Source organism: Pelophylax lessonae (genome assembly GCF_965119305.1).
Source record: "Pelophylax lessonae genome assembly, chromosome: 13".
NCBI lineage: Eukaryota > Metazoa > Chordata > Amphibia > Anura > Ranidae > Pelophylax > Pelophylax lessonae.
In genome coordinates, this window is record NC_138780.1 from 14,551,421 (window position 1) to 14,569,281 (window position 17,861).

General features: G+C 46.1%; 1 protein-coding gene across 1 annotated transcript; it reads left to right on the forward strand.

Annotated features, from left to right (window-relative positions):
• Window positions 1-3,538: 3,538 nt before the first annotated feature.
• LOC309569799 (SLAM family member 5-like) lies at window positions 3,539-10,528 on the forward strand (the record flags this gene model as incomplete). The annotated part of the gene is made up of 5 exons (XM_082275803.1): window positions 3,539-3,615; window positions 4,713-5,027; window positions 7,596-7,850; window positions 9,773-9,872; window positions 10,396-10,528. Exons 1-5 carry the CDS (start codon window positions 3,570-3,572, stop codon window positions 10,526-10,528), a joined length of 849 nt encoding a protein of 282 aa, XP_082131929.1. The 5' UTR covers window positions 3,539-3,569.
• Window positions 10,529-17,861: the final 7,333 nt, after the last annotated feature.

Below are 17,861 nucleotides of genomic sequence, written 5' to 3' on the forward strand. Positions count from 1 at the left end.
TTGTACTTGGACTAGTTCAATGGTTTACCAAACATTGAGAAAAACAGAAACCCTAAAATAAAATTGTTTGGAGCATACAGTTAGAGGTCAACTCAGTCAGCTCCTGTTGGAAGGAATATTTTTTGTTCTAAAATCAGATGTTTCTAGATGGTTGAAACCAGTGGTGGCTGGTGCTCCATGAGCCGGGGGGAGAGGGGGCAGCCGATGGACCACGCCATAACCCCCCCCTCCAACCACACCAGCCCGCACACCATACCCCCCCCCATTGCTGGCTCACTCACCGTGAACATGTGGAGGGCAGGCAGGCAGGCGGCTTCTACTCAGTCTCCTGCGTCTCCTCCTCCTTGGCCAATGGCATGGCTTCTCCTTTTGGCCAATCAGGAAACGGGTCTCAGGACCTGCTTCCTGATTGGGCAGGAGGAGGATCCATGTGATAATAGCGAATATTCATTCGCTATTGTCACACAACATGGTGGGCTCAGGGCGCGGTGCTCTGTGCCCCAAGCCCACCCTTTTTGAAGCCTGTTAGAGCCTCTGGCTCTAATCACGTGCTTCAAAAAAAAAAAACCATTGGAATCCATGCGTCCAGTGCCCTGCATGTATATTAGGGGGCCGGACACCCTGCGCCCCCCGATGGATGGACTGCCACTGGTTGAAACCTGATTACACCTGGCCTGGAATGCCAGCATACCAAGTTTACCCAGCAGGGTATTCGTGACAAGGAGTCATAAATGGGAATTCATATCCTCACAGGATGTTCTCACATAGGCCTCCTGTTGTGAGGTATGGGGGTAGAGGAGCCTCAGATAAGACCTCCTGGGGAGGTTTTACCAACATCAAAGGCCAGCCGTTACTAAAAGATGACCCAGGTCGAAAACAGTGATTCTCCGACGGATGGCGCCCCTAGTGGGGTCTATAATGGCACTTTTCCACTGCAAGTACCGGCTCGGCTCTACTCGGCCCTGCTTGGCCCGGTTTGCTTTTCCACTGCTGGTACCGCATGGTACGGTGTTGGAACGGTTCGGTTCGGTACGGTACGGTATGGTTTGCTTTTCCACTAAAGTAGTACTAAAGTTAAGTGGGTGGGATAACAATGGGGTGGGTGGGATTCTCTGACCAATCAGTGGCTAGTAGTGACTGCATGCAAAGGATTGTGGGATATGGTACCTCTTGGAACCACAATCGAGGTGGTACTGTTTTTGAGAGCCGTACCGTTCGGTTCCATGCAGTGGAAAAGCCCCGCCGTACCGAACCGTTCCTACACCGTACCATGCGGTACCAGCAGTGGAAAAGCACAAAAGCGAGCCGAACCGTTCGGTTCCATGCAGTGGAAAAGCGCCATAACATGCTTCCTGGAAAGATGAGATACTTCCTGTGGATTAGGAAGGGTGGCCTCTTATGAATTGTCATTGGTCAAACAGACAGTGGGTGTCTATGTGGGTGGTGTCTGAGTGGACTTTAAAAGCAATCACCAGCTAGAATTCTGTCTCTTTTTGCGCTTGAGCCCAGGTGAAAGATACGGAATTCCGAGGACGCCCATATGTAAAGTATTACTCTGGTCAACACACTTTTTCTGGCATAAGGTATTCCAACCATTTCAAGGTAATTTTAGGGTGCTGATTCCAAATCTGGCATCAGTTTTTGTCTGTCACATCAGGTTTTTGAGATATCAAATATTGCATTCTCAATAAAAACAGCAAATTTCTGCTCATATACGAATAGCTATACAGGCATACATACAAGAATAAGATAAGATACAATATACAATAATAACGAAACAAACATTTAATGAGCCGTAGCACAAAGTTGTGAGTGACTGCATAGCAATGTGAGTGAATGCATATTACCATGTAAGAACTGAAACCTTTTACATTGACAAGGCAGAAGGAGCAGTTATCCAATGGTTCTCTCCAGACCATTGGCACACCAAACTTCAGCTTAGCATCCTCAAACTACGGCCCTCCAGCTGTTGCGGAACTACACATCCCATGAGGCATTGTAAAACTCTGACATTCACGGACATAACTAGGCATGATGGGAATTGTAGTTCCTGAATAACTGGAGGGCCATAGTTTGAAGACCATTGCGACCATGATCGCAAGGTTTCAACACAGGTCTTGCACACTTTGTGAGGAGCTCAATTTTTCTCTTGGTCTCCAAGTCGTACTTTAAAGTAGGCAAGAAAAACCTTCTTGACAAAGACATTGATGTTGCGCCTTTGATCCTGCAAAGTGAAGCTGCCACAGATGTAACAGAAGATATCTGGGTCATTACTGCATTTCCTTCTTTTGGATGTTGTAGCTATTGTTAGATCAGGCCAGGGGCGTAACTACAGGGGTTGGAGGGGTTGCAATTGCAACCGGGCCACCAAACCTGGACACTCCATAGACTCTCTCGCATACCCACAGAGATGGCTCTGCGTGCCAGCTGTGGCACGTGTGCCATGAGTTTGCCATCATTCCCATAGACACGCTCCTAAAGCTTGTGGACAGCCTTCCCAGAAGAGTTGAAGCTGTTATAGCTACAAAGATTGGGCCAACTCAATATTGAACCCTACGGACTCCAGGGGGCCTGTGCCGCTCCCCTTTACACCTGGATAGGAGGGGCAGCATGCAGAGAAATCACTGTCCTCCTTTTTCCTCCTGTAGCTGCAGGAGGAAAATGGAGGAGATTGGTTCCTCTGTATGCTGCCCCTGCCACTCCTCCTATCCAGTTCACTTGTGTTCTGCTGTCTCTGCGCCCCAGTGTGCTCCCCTGGTCCCCCCACTACTGTGCTGCCCCCCCCCCCCCCCCACTGTGCTCCCTTCCCTCTCCTGCCGGCTGCTGCAGGGGATGTGTCACAATAGAGAACCAGGAAGGGGTCGGTAAATATGTAATTTACCAGCTCCTTCTTTTTCTGAATGGACAGAGTCATAGTCAGTGACATTGTAAAAAAATAAAATAAAATGATAAAAAATATTACAATTAAAATACCAGAAAATAAAAACTACTGACACCAGTGGGTGAACTTCCAGGATCACAAAGGTCACACTTGCAACCGGGCCCTGGCATTCCACCACCATGGGGAGGCTCCAAGATGGCAGGAAGGGGGGCCCACTGCAGAACTTATGTAAGGCTCCCACTGCGGGATCATAATAAACGGCCCTGCAACGAGACTAAAGGGCCCCAGGATCAGTGGGAAGAGCCCCAGGCTTGAATGGAAGGGAAGGGCCCTTCATGGTTTATTGCACCGGGGCCCTGAAGGTTCTAGTTACGCTTCCGACTCCAGCAGACATATGAAACATTATTTATTCCAGTTTGGTATTCACAAATAAATCCTAAAACAATATATTTTGTAAAATGCAGCTATTATAAGTTCAGAGACATGTCTTTATATTAGCTTCCTGTGATCTTTAGAGTAACCGTTGGGAAGTGGCTCACACCCTTTCGATGACTGAGCATGTTCCCATCTAGTAGCTTCCATTGTATTTTCTTTTTTGTCCTATTTCCCCGTTTGAAACAGTTAAACGGAAGCGCACAGCCCTGCTGTACAATTATAAAAAATGAAGAAGTAAGGCAGAGGATCAGAAATGTCTCCGTACTGCTGGCTGCTTCTACTGTCCTCTCTCTACAGATGTAAGTGGGAATTCCTTTTTAAATAGAATTCATCTATCTATCTATCTATCTATCTATCTATCTATCTATCTATCTATCTATCTATCTATCTATCTATCTATCTATCTATCTATCTATCTATCTATCTATCTATCTATCTAACTCTCTATCTATCTATCTATCTATCTATCTATCTATCTATCTATCTATCTATCTATCTATCTATCTATCTATCTATCTATCTATCTAATCTTATCTTATCTTATCTTATCTTATCTTATCGTATCGTATCGTATCGTATCGTATCTATCTATCTATCTATCTATCTATCTATCTATCTATCTATCTTATCTTATCGTATCGTATCGTATCGTATCGTATCGTATCGTATCGTATCGTATCGTATCTATCTATCTATCTATCTATCTATCTATCTATCTATCTATCTATCTATCTATCTAACTCTCTATCTCTCTATCTATCTATCTATCTATCTATCTATCTATCTATCTATCTAATCTTATCTTATCTTATCGTATCGTATCGTATCGTATCGTATCGTATCTATCTATCTATCTATCTATCTATCTTATCGTATCGTATCGTATCGTATCGTATCGTATCTATCTATCTATCTATCTATCTATCTATCTATCTATCTATCTATCTATCTATCTATCTATCTATCTATCTATCTATCTATCCTATCTTATCTTATCTTATCTTATCTTATCGTATCATCGTATCGTATCGTATCGTATCGTATCGTATCTATCTATCTATCTATCTATCTATCTATCTATCTATCTATCTATCTATCTATCTATCTTATCTTATCTTATCTTATCTTATCTTATCTATCTATCTATCTATCTATCTATCTATCTATCTATCTATCTATCTATCTATCTATCTATCTATCTATCTATCTATCTATCTATCTATCTATCTATCTATCTATCTATCTATCTATCTATCTATCTATCTATCTATCTATCCTATCTTATCTTATCTTATCTTATCTTATCTTATCTTATCGTATCTTATCTTATCTTATCTTATCGTATCGTATCTTATCTATCTATCGATCTCCTACTAATTCTTCCGCTCATTCTCAGATGTGTTGTGTACTGATCAATGTGGAGAAATAAAACAAGTGGTCAGCCAGGAATCAGAAGACATTCTTCTACGAGTGGACAAGCTTGGAGTGACAGAAATTTCTTGGGTCTTCAGGAAAACCCTTATTGCCATGACCAAGCCCAATGGATCTATGGAGGTGAAGTCCCGTCCGTTCAAAAACAGACTCTACAATGGAACAAACGGATCACTAATCATCACAAAGTTGACCAAAGATGACCAAGGAGAGTTTGCAGCCAACATAAATTTTGTTAACGAAGAACAGTGCAATCAGATCTATAACCTCACCGTATACAGTAAGTCACCGCGTATTATCTCTCTATAGTTCTACAGAATGAGTTGTATGGGAGCTGGTCAGCCTTTCTCAACCTTTTCAACACTGAGGAACCCTTGAAATAACTTTCCGGTCTCAATGAACTCCTATTAATAATGACTATATCTACAACTCATGGTACATTAGTGTGATGGTCATTGACAAGAAGTACCTACAGATAGCTAAGAAGATTAGGGGTGTCAGTGGGAACTTATCTGAGAGGAAAAAATTGCTTATTGCTCAAGGAACACCTAGAAGGGAGGAACTTTAGAGTTCCATGGAACCCTGGTTGAGAAACCCTGATTCAGAGTGTGGTCGAGGTGTAATTATGTCTTATTGTGAGTATTCCATAGAACACTGTACCCAGATGTGCCCAGAGCCTGTCCTTCACTCCAGAGCATGCACAGGCATAATCAATAAAATGTATAACATGGATAACATAAATGGATGCATAAATGAATAACATTCTTCCTGTTGATGTTAAATTTTAAGGAACAGCAAAACTGACCCATTGTACATATTGGCAGGGCTTTTTTTTCTCAGAGAATAGGTTCAGGTACTGCCCACCCCCCCCCCCCCTGTTACGGAACTGCCGACCCACACTGTACTTGTGGTCTTCCGTCAGTATACAGCTTCCTTGCAGTCATGAACATACTGTATATACCAGATTTTCCCAGCCGCCCGCATACAAAGCTAGCCGACAACTTAGCTTGTACTGGAATCACTCTTTATTGAACAGTCACACAGAATTTATATACAGTGCGGACCTCCCCCTCCTGATCAGATTACCACAGACAGGTCAGGGGTTGCCTGATTACATTATCATATGCAGATGAAAAATTGTATACAGAAACAGAATTAACCTGAACTAATTATCTAGCCATTCGGACAGAACAATGTGGGCTCATTAACCGCTTGCCGACTGCTCACAGTATATTTACTGCGGCAGTCAGCCCCTCACAGGCAGAGTGACGTAGGTCTACGTCGCTCGCCTGTGAGGCTCTGGGGAGCGAGCGCGCGCCCGAGGAGGCGTGCTCCCGCTCCCGCGCGGTCACGGACCCCCCCCCCGCGCGTGTGACCAGCGGACCCGATGTCCGCCGGTCACTCTGCGATCGGCGGGGGAGAGGGAGAATGTCAGGCAGCTTGTGTAAACAAGCCACCTGTCATTCTCCTCGCTGTAAAGACACTGATCACACGGATCTAGTATGTAGATCCGTTGATCAGTGTCCTTACAGCTCAAGCCACAGCCAATCACAGTAGAAAGCACGCCCCTAGGGACACACACAGCCCCTCCCTCCCAAATAAAGTTAACCCCTTCACTACCAGTGTATTTTTACAGTAACAGTGCATATATATAGCACTGATTACTGTAGAAATGTCACTGGTAACCCCAAAAGTGTCAAAAATGTCAGTCAAGGGTCCGAACTGTCCGCCCCAATGTCGCAGAACCGCAAAAAAAATCGCAGATCGCCGCCATTACACGTTAAAAAAAAAAACAACAAAAATGACAAAAATCTTTCCCTTTGTTAGTAAACGCGATAACTTTTGCGCAAACCAATCAAAATACGCTTTTTGCAATTTTTTTTTACCAAACATAGGTAGCATAAAACAAATTGGCCGAAAAAGTTAAAAAATTTTGATTTTTACATTTTTTTTGGGGGGAATTTCATATAAAAAAATGTGAAAAATATTGTTGTTTTTGCAAAATGTACGCTCTTTTTTTGTTTATAGCGCAAAAAGTAAAAATCGCACGGGTGATCAAATACCACCAAAAGAAAGCTCTGTTTGTGGGAAAAAAAGGACGTCAAATTTGTTTAGGTACAGCATCGCACGACCGCGCAATTGTCCGTTAAAGTCACGCAGTGCCGAATCGCAAAATACCCCCTGGTCGTTAAGCAGGAAAATCCTCCGGGGCTTAAGTGGTTAAAGAGGTTGTAAACCCAAAAATTTTTTTTTTTTTTTTTTTCAACCTGAAAGAGAAACACATAATGAGCTAGTATGCATCGCTTAAATAAATCCCTTAGCAGCATCAATAAATCCCCCAGGTGCAACAATAAATCCCTTAGCAGCATCTATAAATCCCCCAGCTACAACAAAAAAAATCAGTCCATTAATCCCTTCCTCTCCACCCTTCCACTGTATGTGACCTATACATTATCCCCTCCACCTTCCTGTTCCTCTGTGTATGACCAGCATGCTCTGTATCTAGTGCGCCATTACCAAGCTCCATGTTTATACCCCAATTTTTCTTCATTTCCAAAAAAAGTGGCAAAAATTAGATCTCCTTGGGGGTTGTTTGCTTTCCAAAAAGAGGTACTTTTGGGGGCGCTCCTACTGTCCTGTCCAGTGTTAATCTTTGGCCCTCAGGGGCTATCCTCATGATACTCTTTTTTGCCGCGTAGTTTGGCCTTACAATGGGTGCCGTCTCGGTAGTTCCTTTCACATTTGGCCCCATACCTTTCCCAACAGTGAAAAAACTGAAGAACATTTCTAGATTCCATATCTAGGACATCTCATTCTTTAGTGGAACTTTTATATTTTGTTTCTGCAGGTAAACTGTCGGACGGGGACATCAGGATTTATCACAACGTCACACGCAATGGAACCTGTAATGTGACTTTAACATGCGCCGTTGATAAAAAAGACGTGTCAATCTCTTGGAACGATTCTATGACCAATACTGTTAGGAAGACGTCAATGATAGAGGTTGCCGACCCGTACACCAACTCCAGCTGGACCTGTACGGTCTCACATCCAGCTGCCAGCGTCTCCAGAACCGTCCTACCACTGGACTTCTGTCAGAATGGTGAGCTTAGAAGGATCTCCTACAGGCTCTTTCAACCACTTCATGTCTACATGCACTTGGCTGCAATTCATTGCTTTAGATCAGCTTGATGGTGACAATGGTGGAACATTCCTGCACAATGTGTGTCAACACGACCACTTGTAGTGATTCATGGGTCAAGGTGACAACCCAAGGGCAGTGCCAGAGCAAGGTCACCTAGAGCCCAGGGTGAACATGCCAAATTGCACCCCCCCCCCCCAAGATGTATGAGCATTATGTGCCAGCAAAAATCCCCTCCCCCCAAAAAAACATTGAGAACTTATCTGTATGCTCACTCCCTAAGAAGCCCAAATCCTCTCTCTCCTCATATGCCCCCAGCACAAATCCTCCCCCAAAAATAATCTTCCTCTACCCTTCAAATTTCCCCTCCTAGCACAAATTCCACCCCCTCCAACATACTCCAACTCCCCCCTTGCAGCGAAAATTCCCCTCCCCCAATCGCCCATCCTAGCACAAATGACCCTGACTAATTTCCTCCCCTAACCGAAATACGCCCAATCATCCTTACTAGCACAAGCCACCCCCCCCCCACACTCCCCAAAAAATTATCCTCCCCTCCTAGCACAAATCCTCTACTCTTCAGATTTTCCCTCCAAGCACAAATCCCCCCCCCCCCACTTCAAAAAAATATATCTTCCTCCTCCTAGCACAAATCCTCTACCCTTCAATTTCCCCTCCAAGCACAAATCCCCCCACACACATACACACTCCGAATCCTCTCCTCCAGCAAAAATTCCACTCCCCCAATCACCCATGGCCCATCCAAGCACAAATGAACCCCACTAATTGCCTCCCCTAGCACAAATACTCCAAATCATCCCTACTAGCACAAATCTCCCCCCCCCCCCCAAAAAAATCTTCCCCCCTCAGCACAAATCCTCTACCCTTCAAATGTCCCTTCCAAGCACAAACCCCCCCCCCCCCGCCCACACACACACACACACACACACACATTCCAAATCCACTCTTCCAGCAAATAGTCCCCCCAATCACTCATCCTAGCACAATTGACCCCCACAAATTTCCTCCCCTAACAAAAATACTCCCAATCATCCTTACTAGCACAAATCCCCCCCCCCCCCCAAAAAAAAAAAAATAATCTTTACCCTCCTAGCATAAATCCTCTACCCTTCAAATTTAATCTCCAAGCACAAATAACCCCCCTACCCCCAAATACTCTAAATCCCCCCTTCCAGGAAAAATGTTCCTCCCCCAATCACCCATCATAGCACAAATGACCCCCACTTATTTCCTCCCCTAGCACAAATACACCCAATCCTCCTTACTAGCACAAATCCCCCCCAAAAATAATCTTCACCCTCCTAGCATAAATCCTCTACCCTTCAAATTGTCTCTCCAAGCACAAATCCCCCCCTTCCCCCAACATACTCCAAATCCCCTCTTCCAGCAAAAATCCCCCCCCCCCCCACACACACACACACACACACTCGAAACCCTCGCTTCCATGCAAAGATCAAGAGAAAAGAATGAGATTCTCCCCCTCTGAAATGCCATAAAATCCCTTATCTGAGAGTACAGCCCAAGAAAGGGAGGAGATCAGCATGACAATCCCCTTCCCGAACCATGTCAGGTCACATGCGCTCAAAGTGGTTGGGTTCCTTTGCAAGAGGCAACCCCCATAGCAAAGCATCTTGTCCCCATGTTGATGAGAACAAAGGCCTCTTCCCCCACAACTGTGTCTCGGTGTTTGTCGGGGGGTCCGTGTACGGGGGGGGGACTTATTGGAATCTGTGACAAGCTCAAAATAGCAACCCAAAAATAGCAAGAAAAACTCAATGTTTTTCTTAGTTATTTCCAGTATGGTATTATAAATTAATTAATAATTAATTAATTATTTATTTATTTATTTTTTTTTATTACAGAAAGCAAATTGAAAATCATAATCGTTGCCGTTCTCACTTGTTTCTTCCTACTTGCTATCATTGCATTCGTTTTCTATTTGTGGAAGAAACACAATTACTGGTAAGCGTTTACCATCTTTTCTTTTTTTTTTTTTTTTTTTTTTTTTATTATTTTTATTATGTCATTTAATTTTTATTACAAAACATTGCAAGAGAAGCAATAAGAAAGAGTTCAGGACAATTAGTCATAATGGAAAAATAACAGGTTCAGTGATATATAAGTACACAGAGGATACAAGGTGATCATGTGACCGATGAATGAGATAATGAGCCCCAGGTAAATCAGGGGATGGTTCTGCCAATCAGATCTTGTCGTCCCAGGTGACCACTCTCTACCCAAAAATAATAATAAAAAAATATTATTATGCAATATTTTTCATTTACTTGATTAAAAAGAAAGATTGTGTTTGATCTTTTTTTTTTTTATTAAGAACTACTCAAAAGAGAAAAAATGGAAATAATTTGCACAGAGAACCACCACACATTACCGTTAAATGCTATTTTGACTTAATAATAAAACTAAAAGACTTAAAAATTAAGGTCATCAAGTTTCTTCATGAATATTTTGTGCTTTTTTTGTTTAGTACGAGGATGAAATGGAACAGGAAGGACAGATTACCCTCTATCAGTGAGGACCCCCAGCAAACTGAACATGTTTATTCGGATATTGATTACTCAAAGGCAAGTGGGTCTTCAACGTTGTCTTACAAAATTTAATAATCTAGATCAGTGATTTCCAAACTGTGGCCGGGGGCCAGATGGGGCCCTTTGCTTGCTTTTATTTGCCCCCCCCCCCCTCACATCAGCAACAGTGGGGCAAAGGTCCTGTCACTGCCACCAACAATGGGGCACTGTTCCTCCCACTGTCACCAATGATGGCGCACTATTTCTCCCACTGACACCAATGATGGCGCACTATTTCTCCCACTGACACCAATGATGGGGCACTATTCCTTCCACTGACACCAATGATGGGGCACAATTCCTTCCACTGACACCAATGATGGGGCACTATTCCTCCCACTGATACCAATGATAGGACACTGTTCCTCCCACTGACACCAATGATGAGACACTGTTCCTCCCACTGACACCAATGATGGGGCACTATTCCTCCCATTGATACCAATGGGACACTATTCCTTCCACTGACACCAATGATGAGGCACTATTCCTTCCACTGATACCAATGATGGGGCACTATTCCTCCCACTGACACCAATGATGGGACACTATTCCTCCCACTGATACCAATGATGGGACACTATTCCTCCCACTGATACCCATGATGGGGCACTATTCCTCCCACTGACACCAATGATGGGGCACTATTCCTCCCACTGATACCCATAATGGGGCACTATTCCTCCCACTGATACCAATGATGGAACACTATTCCTCCCACTGACACCAATGATGGGACACTGTTCCTCCCACTGACACCAATGATGGGACACTGTTCCTCCCACTGACACCAATGATGGGGCACTATTCCTCCCACTGATACCAATGATGAGACTCTGTTCCTCCCACTGACACCAATGATGGGACACTATTCCTCCCACTGATACCAATGATGGGACACTATTCCTCCCAATGACACCAATGATGGGACACTATTCCTCCCACTGACACCAATGATGGGACACTATTCCTCCCACTGTCACCAATGATGGCGCACTATTTCTCCCACTGACACCAATGATGGCGCACTATTTCTCCCACTGACACCAATGATGGGGCACTATTCCTTCCACTGACACCAATGATGGGGCACAATTCCTTCCACTGACACCAATGATGGGGCACTATTCCTCCCACTGATACCAATGATAGGACACTGTTCCTCCCACTGACACCAATGATGAGACACTGTTCCTCCCACTGACACCAATGATGGGGCACTATTCCTCCCATTGATACCAATGGGACACTATTCCTTCCACTGACACCAATGATGAGGCACTATTCCTTCCACTGATACCAATGATGGGGCACTATTCCTCCCACTAACACCAATGATGGGACACTATTCCTCCCACTGATACCAATGATGGGACACTATTCCTCCCACTGATACCCATGATGGGGCACTATTCCTCCCACTGACACCAATGATGGGGCACTATTCCTCCCACTGATACCCATAATGGGGCACTATTCCTCCCACTGATACCAATGATGGAACACTATTGATCTTTTATTGAAAAGAATCAAGCAACATATTTTATACAAAAGTAAAAAACATAACTATAGTACAATATTCCAACAGAAAACAAAGGAATACACATCCATGTGCAGAATATATACAATATATACATAATCCACTTCCAACATTTTTAGAAAACTATTTACATAAAGCAGCAGAGAGGGCCTAAGAGGCACAACCCATCACCTATGTATGCAGCCATTTATCAAAAACTGAGCATTAAGAAAAAATCTAGGGTGATAAGAGACAGAAAGCCACACCCAGGACAGAGACTCCTGGCAGTCAGGGAGGCTTGAAACCCCTCCACGCCTTCAACCAAGCCCTCTGACCCCACTTGTCTCTCTCAAGCGCCCGAATCTTCCCCACCTCATGCAGAATGTCAAACACCACCACCTGAACAGGAAGGATTTTACGCCGAAGGGTGACCTGACACCGTGCGTTCCAGGTGTAATAACGGACTACTAAGCTAACTAAAAAAAGTGTATCCAAACAAAAGCCCCCCACCAGTATTGAATGCTCCATACACCCACTCAGCATAACCCAGCCTGGAGAGGAAAGGAACACCGAGGGCCCGCCCCACCTGTTTGTATACCTCTATGTTAAAAGGGCAACGAAGCAGAAAATGGTCCATAGTCTCCTCCTCACCTGAACATTCCTCCCGAGGACAACCACGATCCATCCCACTGCGGAATTTCAAATTGCCCCGAACATAGAGCCTCCCATGGAAGCACAACCAGGCCAGATCCCTGATTTTAAGGGGGACTCTAGCCAAATTAATCAATCTTAACCCTTCCCTCAAAATTGGGCCTGGGCAATCCCTTAAGGCCAGTGGGTCATGAAAGACTTTGCTCAAGACTCGGCTCATAAGGACTTTCCTCGGAGCAGATCTGAGATCTTCAGCCGACAGTCGCCACTGCCGCAGCAACTTCAGACACGGAGCGACATAGGCTGGGAGCTGACCACGATGACCCCTGAGATTCTTCACTTGGCCACCTTCTTCCCAAAGTCGCAGAAAAGGCCTAAACCAAGATCTAAACATGCCTGTCCATCCAGGAGGTTCCACTGCAAGCATACTACCAATGTTAAACTTGAGAAATAGCAGTGAAAAGAAAAGAACGGGGTTGACCATACCTAAGCCACCCTCCCTCCTGGATAGATAGGTGACATTCCTCTTGATGGGGTTCAGTCTGTTCCCCCACAGCATCTGGAAGAACACACTATAGATCCTAGCATAGAGAGACACTGGCAAGATGCAGACAGGGCTGACATACAAGAAGATCGGTATCAGGTAAGTCTTAATCAGATCAACCCTTTCCCTCAGAGATAACTTCCATCTCTTCCAGCTGACCACCTTAGTATTGGCAACTTCCAGCCTGCCTTCCCAGTTTTTAAGGCCATAATCGCCAGGTCCGAATTCAATGCCTAATATCTTAATTTTTTCCTGGGGCACTGGAAAGGTGTCCGGGAGATCAAACCCCTCACCTTCCTTTCCCATCCAAAAAACTTCACTCTTTTCCTGATTGATCTTGGAGCCTGATGCTTTAGAGTACCGTGATGTCAGAGAGACCACCTCCTCTGCTTCATCTGTCCCAGTGACAATCACTGACACATCATCCGCATAAGCAACAACCCTCAAAGGCGGCTCACCCGGGATTCCCACTGGTACCCCACACAACATGCTGCTCTCTAGCCTCCTGATGAAGGGGTCGATTGCAAACACATAGAGCAGGGGACTCAGGGGACAACCCTGGCGCACCCCAGAACCAACCTCAAAGGACTGTCCAACCCAACCATTAACAAGAGGGAAGCTTTCTGCCCCCTTATACAAGACTTTTAACCAATCGACAAAACCACCCGGCAGACCGTACTTACTAAAGAGCAACCACAGGTACTCATGGTTGACACGATCGAAAGCCTTTGCCTGATCCAATGCCAGTAAATACTTTCCCCAGCCTGCAGCCCTGCACTGCTCCAAGGCCTCCCGGACAGCTAAAACCGCTGTGAAGGTGCTCCTACCCTGGATCGAACAGTGCTGATGGCGAGAAAGCAAAGACTCTGCTACTGCCGATAGGCGCCAGAAAAGTATCTTCGCCAGCACCTTTCTATCGACATTGAGAAGGCTGATGGGGCGCCAATTCTCAATCATCGAAGGATCTTTACCTTTTGAAAGAAGAATCACAGCTGAGTGTCTCATGGAAGGGGGAAGCACCCCCTCAGCAAGACAACTGTTAAAAATCTCTACCAAATGTGGGGCCAGAATAGACTTAAAGGCTTTGTAAAACTCAGCCGTCAGACCATCCGGTCCAGGTGACTTCTTGATGGCAAGCTGTTCAATTGCCCTCGTCACCTCTTCAACTGTGATCTCTTCTGTCAAATTCATCAAAGGGACATCTCCACCATTTAGACCTGGAGTAGAGTCCAAAAAGCTTTCCATCTTGTCTCGGTCAAGCTCTTTCCTCCCAAGAAGTTCAGCATAAAAAGACCTCACGACCTCCAGGATCCCTGACCTGGACTTTGTCAAGGAACCTGTACTATCCTTAAGGCCAACGACCATCTTAACAGCTACACCCTGTTTGCAGTTCTGGTAAGGGTCAGGCGAGTGGTATTTCCCATAGTCCCGCTCCAGAACCAAAGAGGTATGCCGATCATATTGACACTTCCTGAGGAGGATTTTCACTTCAGAGATTGCCCCAGGATCTCCTCCTCTCGAGACAAGAATATCCAGCTTCCTCCGCAAACGTTGGTAGGTCATGTATCTATTAAACTGTTTTTTATTGGCTAGGCCCCTGAAGAATCCAGCAATCCTCTTTTTGGTCAGCTCCCACCACTCAGCCTTGCTGCTACAAAAGTCCAGGATGGTCACCTGCAGGGCCGGACTGGCCAACCGGGATAGCGGGAATTTCCCCGGTGGGCCGTCGGCCCTGGGGCCGATTTGAGATAGGGACGGACGGCCGCTGCCCGGCCGCTGCCGGCCCGCTGCACTCGAACGCCGCCGCCGGATTCTTTTCAAATGCCTACACCAGCCGCTGTGAGCGGCATGACGTCATATCCGGCGGACAGCTGCGCGGCGGCGGATCTCCTCTCCTGCATGACGGGCCGCGCCATCCATCTCTCCCTTTCCTCCCACACGGACAGCAGCCGGCAGCGGGAGGTCGTCTGAGACACACAAGTGAGCGAAGCAGAGCCTGCCCTATGTTGCCCTGTTCAGCCAGGTAAGAGTAAACTGGCTGGGGGGGGGGGGGGGAGTCAGCATTGTATTAGGGCCCCTAATACAATGAGATGAACAAAATGGTGGCCAAAGGTCTCCCACCACTGGTGTCCACTGATCCATGTCTCAAGAGGTCCCCCAGGGGCCAGCAAAATGGTCCCTGTCTCAAGCCAGCTTTCAGCACCTGCAGCAGCTGGTGATGACTGCATTACTAGATCACATTATAGCTGAAACCAGGGAAGACTGGCTAGCCGGGAACACTCTGACTTTTCTCCCACTGTAGCAATAGCACATACGGCATATGGTCTTTCAGAGGCGGTTCACACTGAGCCCCGGGTCACACTTAGGCGATGCGGGAAGGCTGCGAATTCGCAGCATGTTCCCGCATTGCAAACGCACCCCCGGCAGTTCACACTGCCATATGCGATACGCTGGGGGTGTCAATGAAATCTTAACGACACCCCCAGTTTGATCGCATATCGCAGTGCGATCTTGCAGTTCGCACAGGATCGGATCGCACAAGTGTGAACCGCTGTGCGATCCGATCCTGATGCGGCTGCAAAAAAGGGTCCTGTGCGAGTTTGCTCCGGGTGCGGTGCGAATTTAGCCATACAAAGTGTATGGCTAAACTCGCACCGCACAGCCGATCGCATGTAATGAAGGAGCAGTGCGCTCCGACATTACATGCGAACCCTGCACACGCATCAGTGTGAACCGGCTCTCGTGGCTGCGGCGTTTGCATGTAATGTCGGAGCGCACTGCTCCTTCATTACATGCGATCGGCTGTGCGGTGCGAGTTTAGCCATACACTTTGTATGGCTAAATTCGCACCGCACCCGGAGCAAACACGCACAGGACCCTTTTTTGCAGCCGCATCAGGATCGGATCGCACAGCGGTTCACACTTGTGCGATCCCATCCTGTGCGAACTGCAAGATCACACTGCGATATGCGATCAAACTGGGGGTGTCGTTAAGATTACATTGACACCCCCAGCGTATCGCATATGGCAGTGTGAACTGCCGGGGGTGCGTTTGCAATGCGGGAACACGCTGCGAATTCGCAACCTTCCCGCATCACATAAGTGTGAACCGGGGCTCAAAGAAAACATTGCCTTGGGGCTTCCAATGCAACAGAAATTTGTAAAGTACTTTGTAGCAAGTGTGCCCTGGGTTTACCAGCATGTATCCCAGGCCACAGCAAAGTCCCGGGATCAGCAGCAACTTTTTGTCTCTCCCCTAGGTGCCACATTCCTAAATCAACTCCAATGGCAGCCCTGGGCCCTATACACAGGCTGCTGGCTGTCAGTCCTGTATTAGGGCCCCTTATACAATGCTTATCCGCCCCCCTCCCCCTTAATACAATGATGTTCCCCCTGGCCCCCTCCCCCTAATACAATGCTGACCCCCCCTAAATTTAGGAGGAGGGGGATCATCATTGTATTAGGGGGAGGGGTGGGGGTTCAGCATTTTATTGGGGGGGGCAGCATTGTATTAGGGGGATGGGGGGGATTAGCCTTGCATTAGGGCCCCTAATACAATGCTGTTCCCCCTGGCCCCCTCCCCCTAATACAATGCTGATCCCCCCCCCAAAATTTAGGGAAAGGGGGGATCAGCATTGTATTAGGGGGAGGGGGCTAGGGGGAACAGCATTGTATTATGGGGAGGGGGGTCAGCATTGTATTAGGAGGAGGGGGCTGGGGGGAAACAGCATTGTATTAGGGGGATCAGCATTGTATTAGGGGGAGGGGGCTTAAGGGGAACAGAATTGTATTAGGGGGAGGGGGATCAGCATTGTAGTAGGGGGATGGGGGGATTAGCCTTGTATTAGGGGGAGAGGGCCGGGGGGGTCAGCATTTTATTAGGGGAGGGGGGTCAGCATTGTATTAGGAGGAGGGGGCTAGGGGGGGAACTGCATTGTATTAGGGGGAGGGGGGATCAGAATTGTATTAGGGCCCCTGATACAATGCCGATCCCCCTCCCCTAATACAATGCTGACCCTTCTAATACAATGCTGTTCCCCCGACCCCCTCCCCCTAATACAATGCTGACCCCCCCCAAACAGCTCTGTATTAGGGAAAGGGGGCCGGGGCGGGGGGGGGGAACAGGCATTGTATTAGGGGCAGGGGGAGTGGGAGTCAACATTGTATTAGGGTGGGGGGGACAGCATTGTATCAGGGGGAACTGTAACTCTAAACTGGTAACCTTTAGAAATTTTTAAAGTGTTGCCGATGGGGATTTTTAGGTACCAATGTTTGTCGCCATTCCACGAGCTTGTACAATTTTGAAGCATGAAATGTTGGGAATCTATTTACTTGTGGCGTAACATTATCTTTCACATTATGGAAAATAATTAGGCTAACTTAACTGTTTTCTTATTTTTTTAATTTAAAAAAAGTGAATTTTTTCCAAAAAAAATTGCGTTTGTGAGACCGCTGCACAAATTCAGTGTGATAAATATTGCAACAATCGCGATTTTATTCTCTAGGGTCTCTGCTAAAAGAAAATCTATAATGTTTGGGGGTTCTAAGTAATTTTGAAGCCAAAAAAAAAAAAAAGATTTGAAATTGTAAACAACGTGTTGGAAAAAGGGCCAGTCCAGAAGTGGTTAAATTATGTTTCATATATGAATACT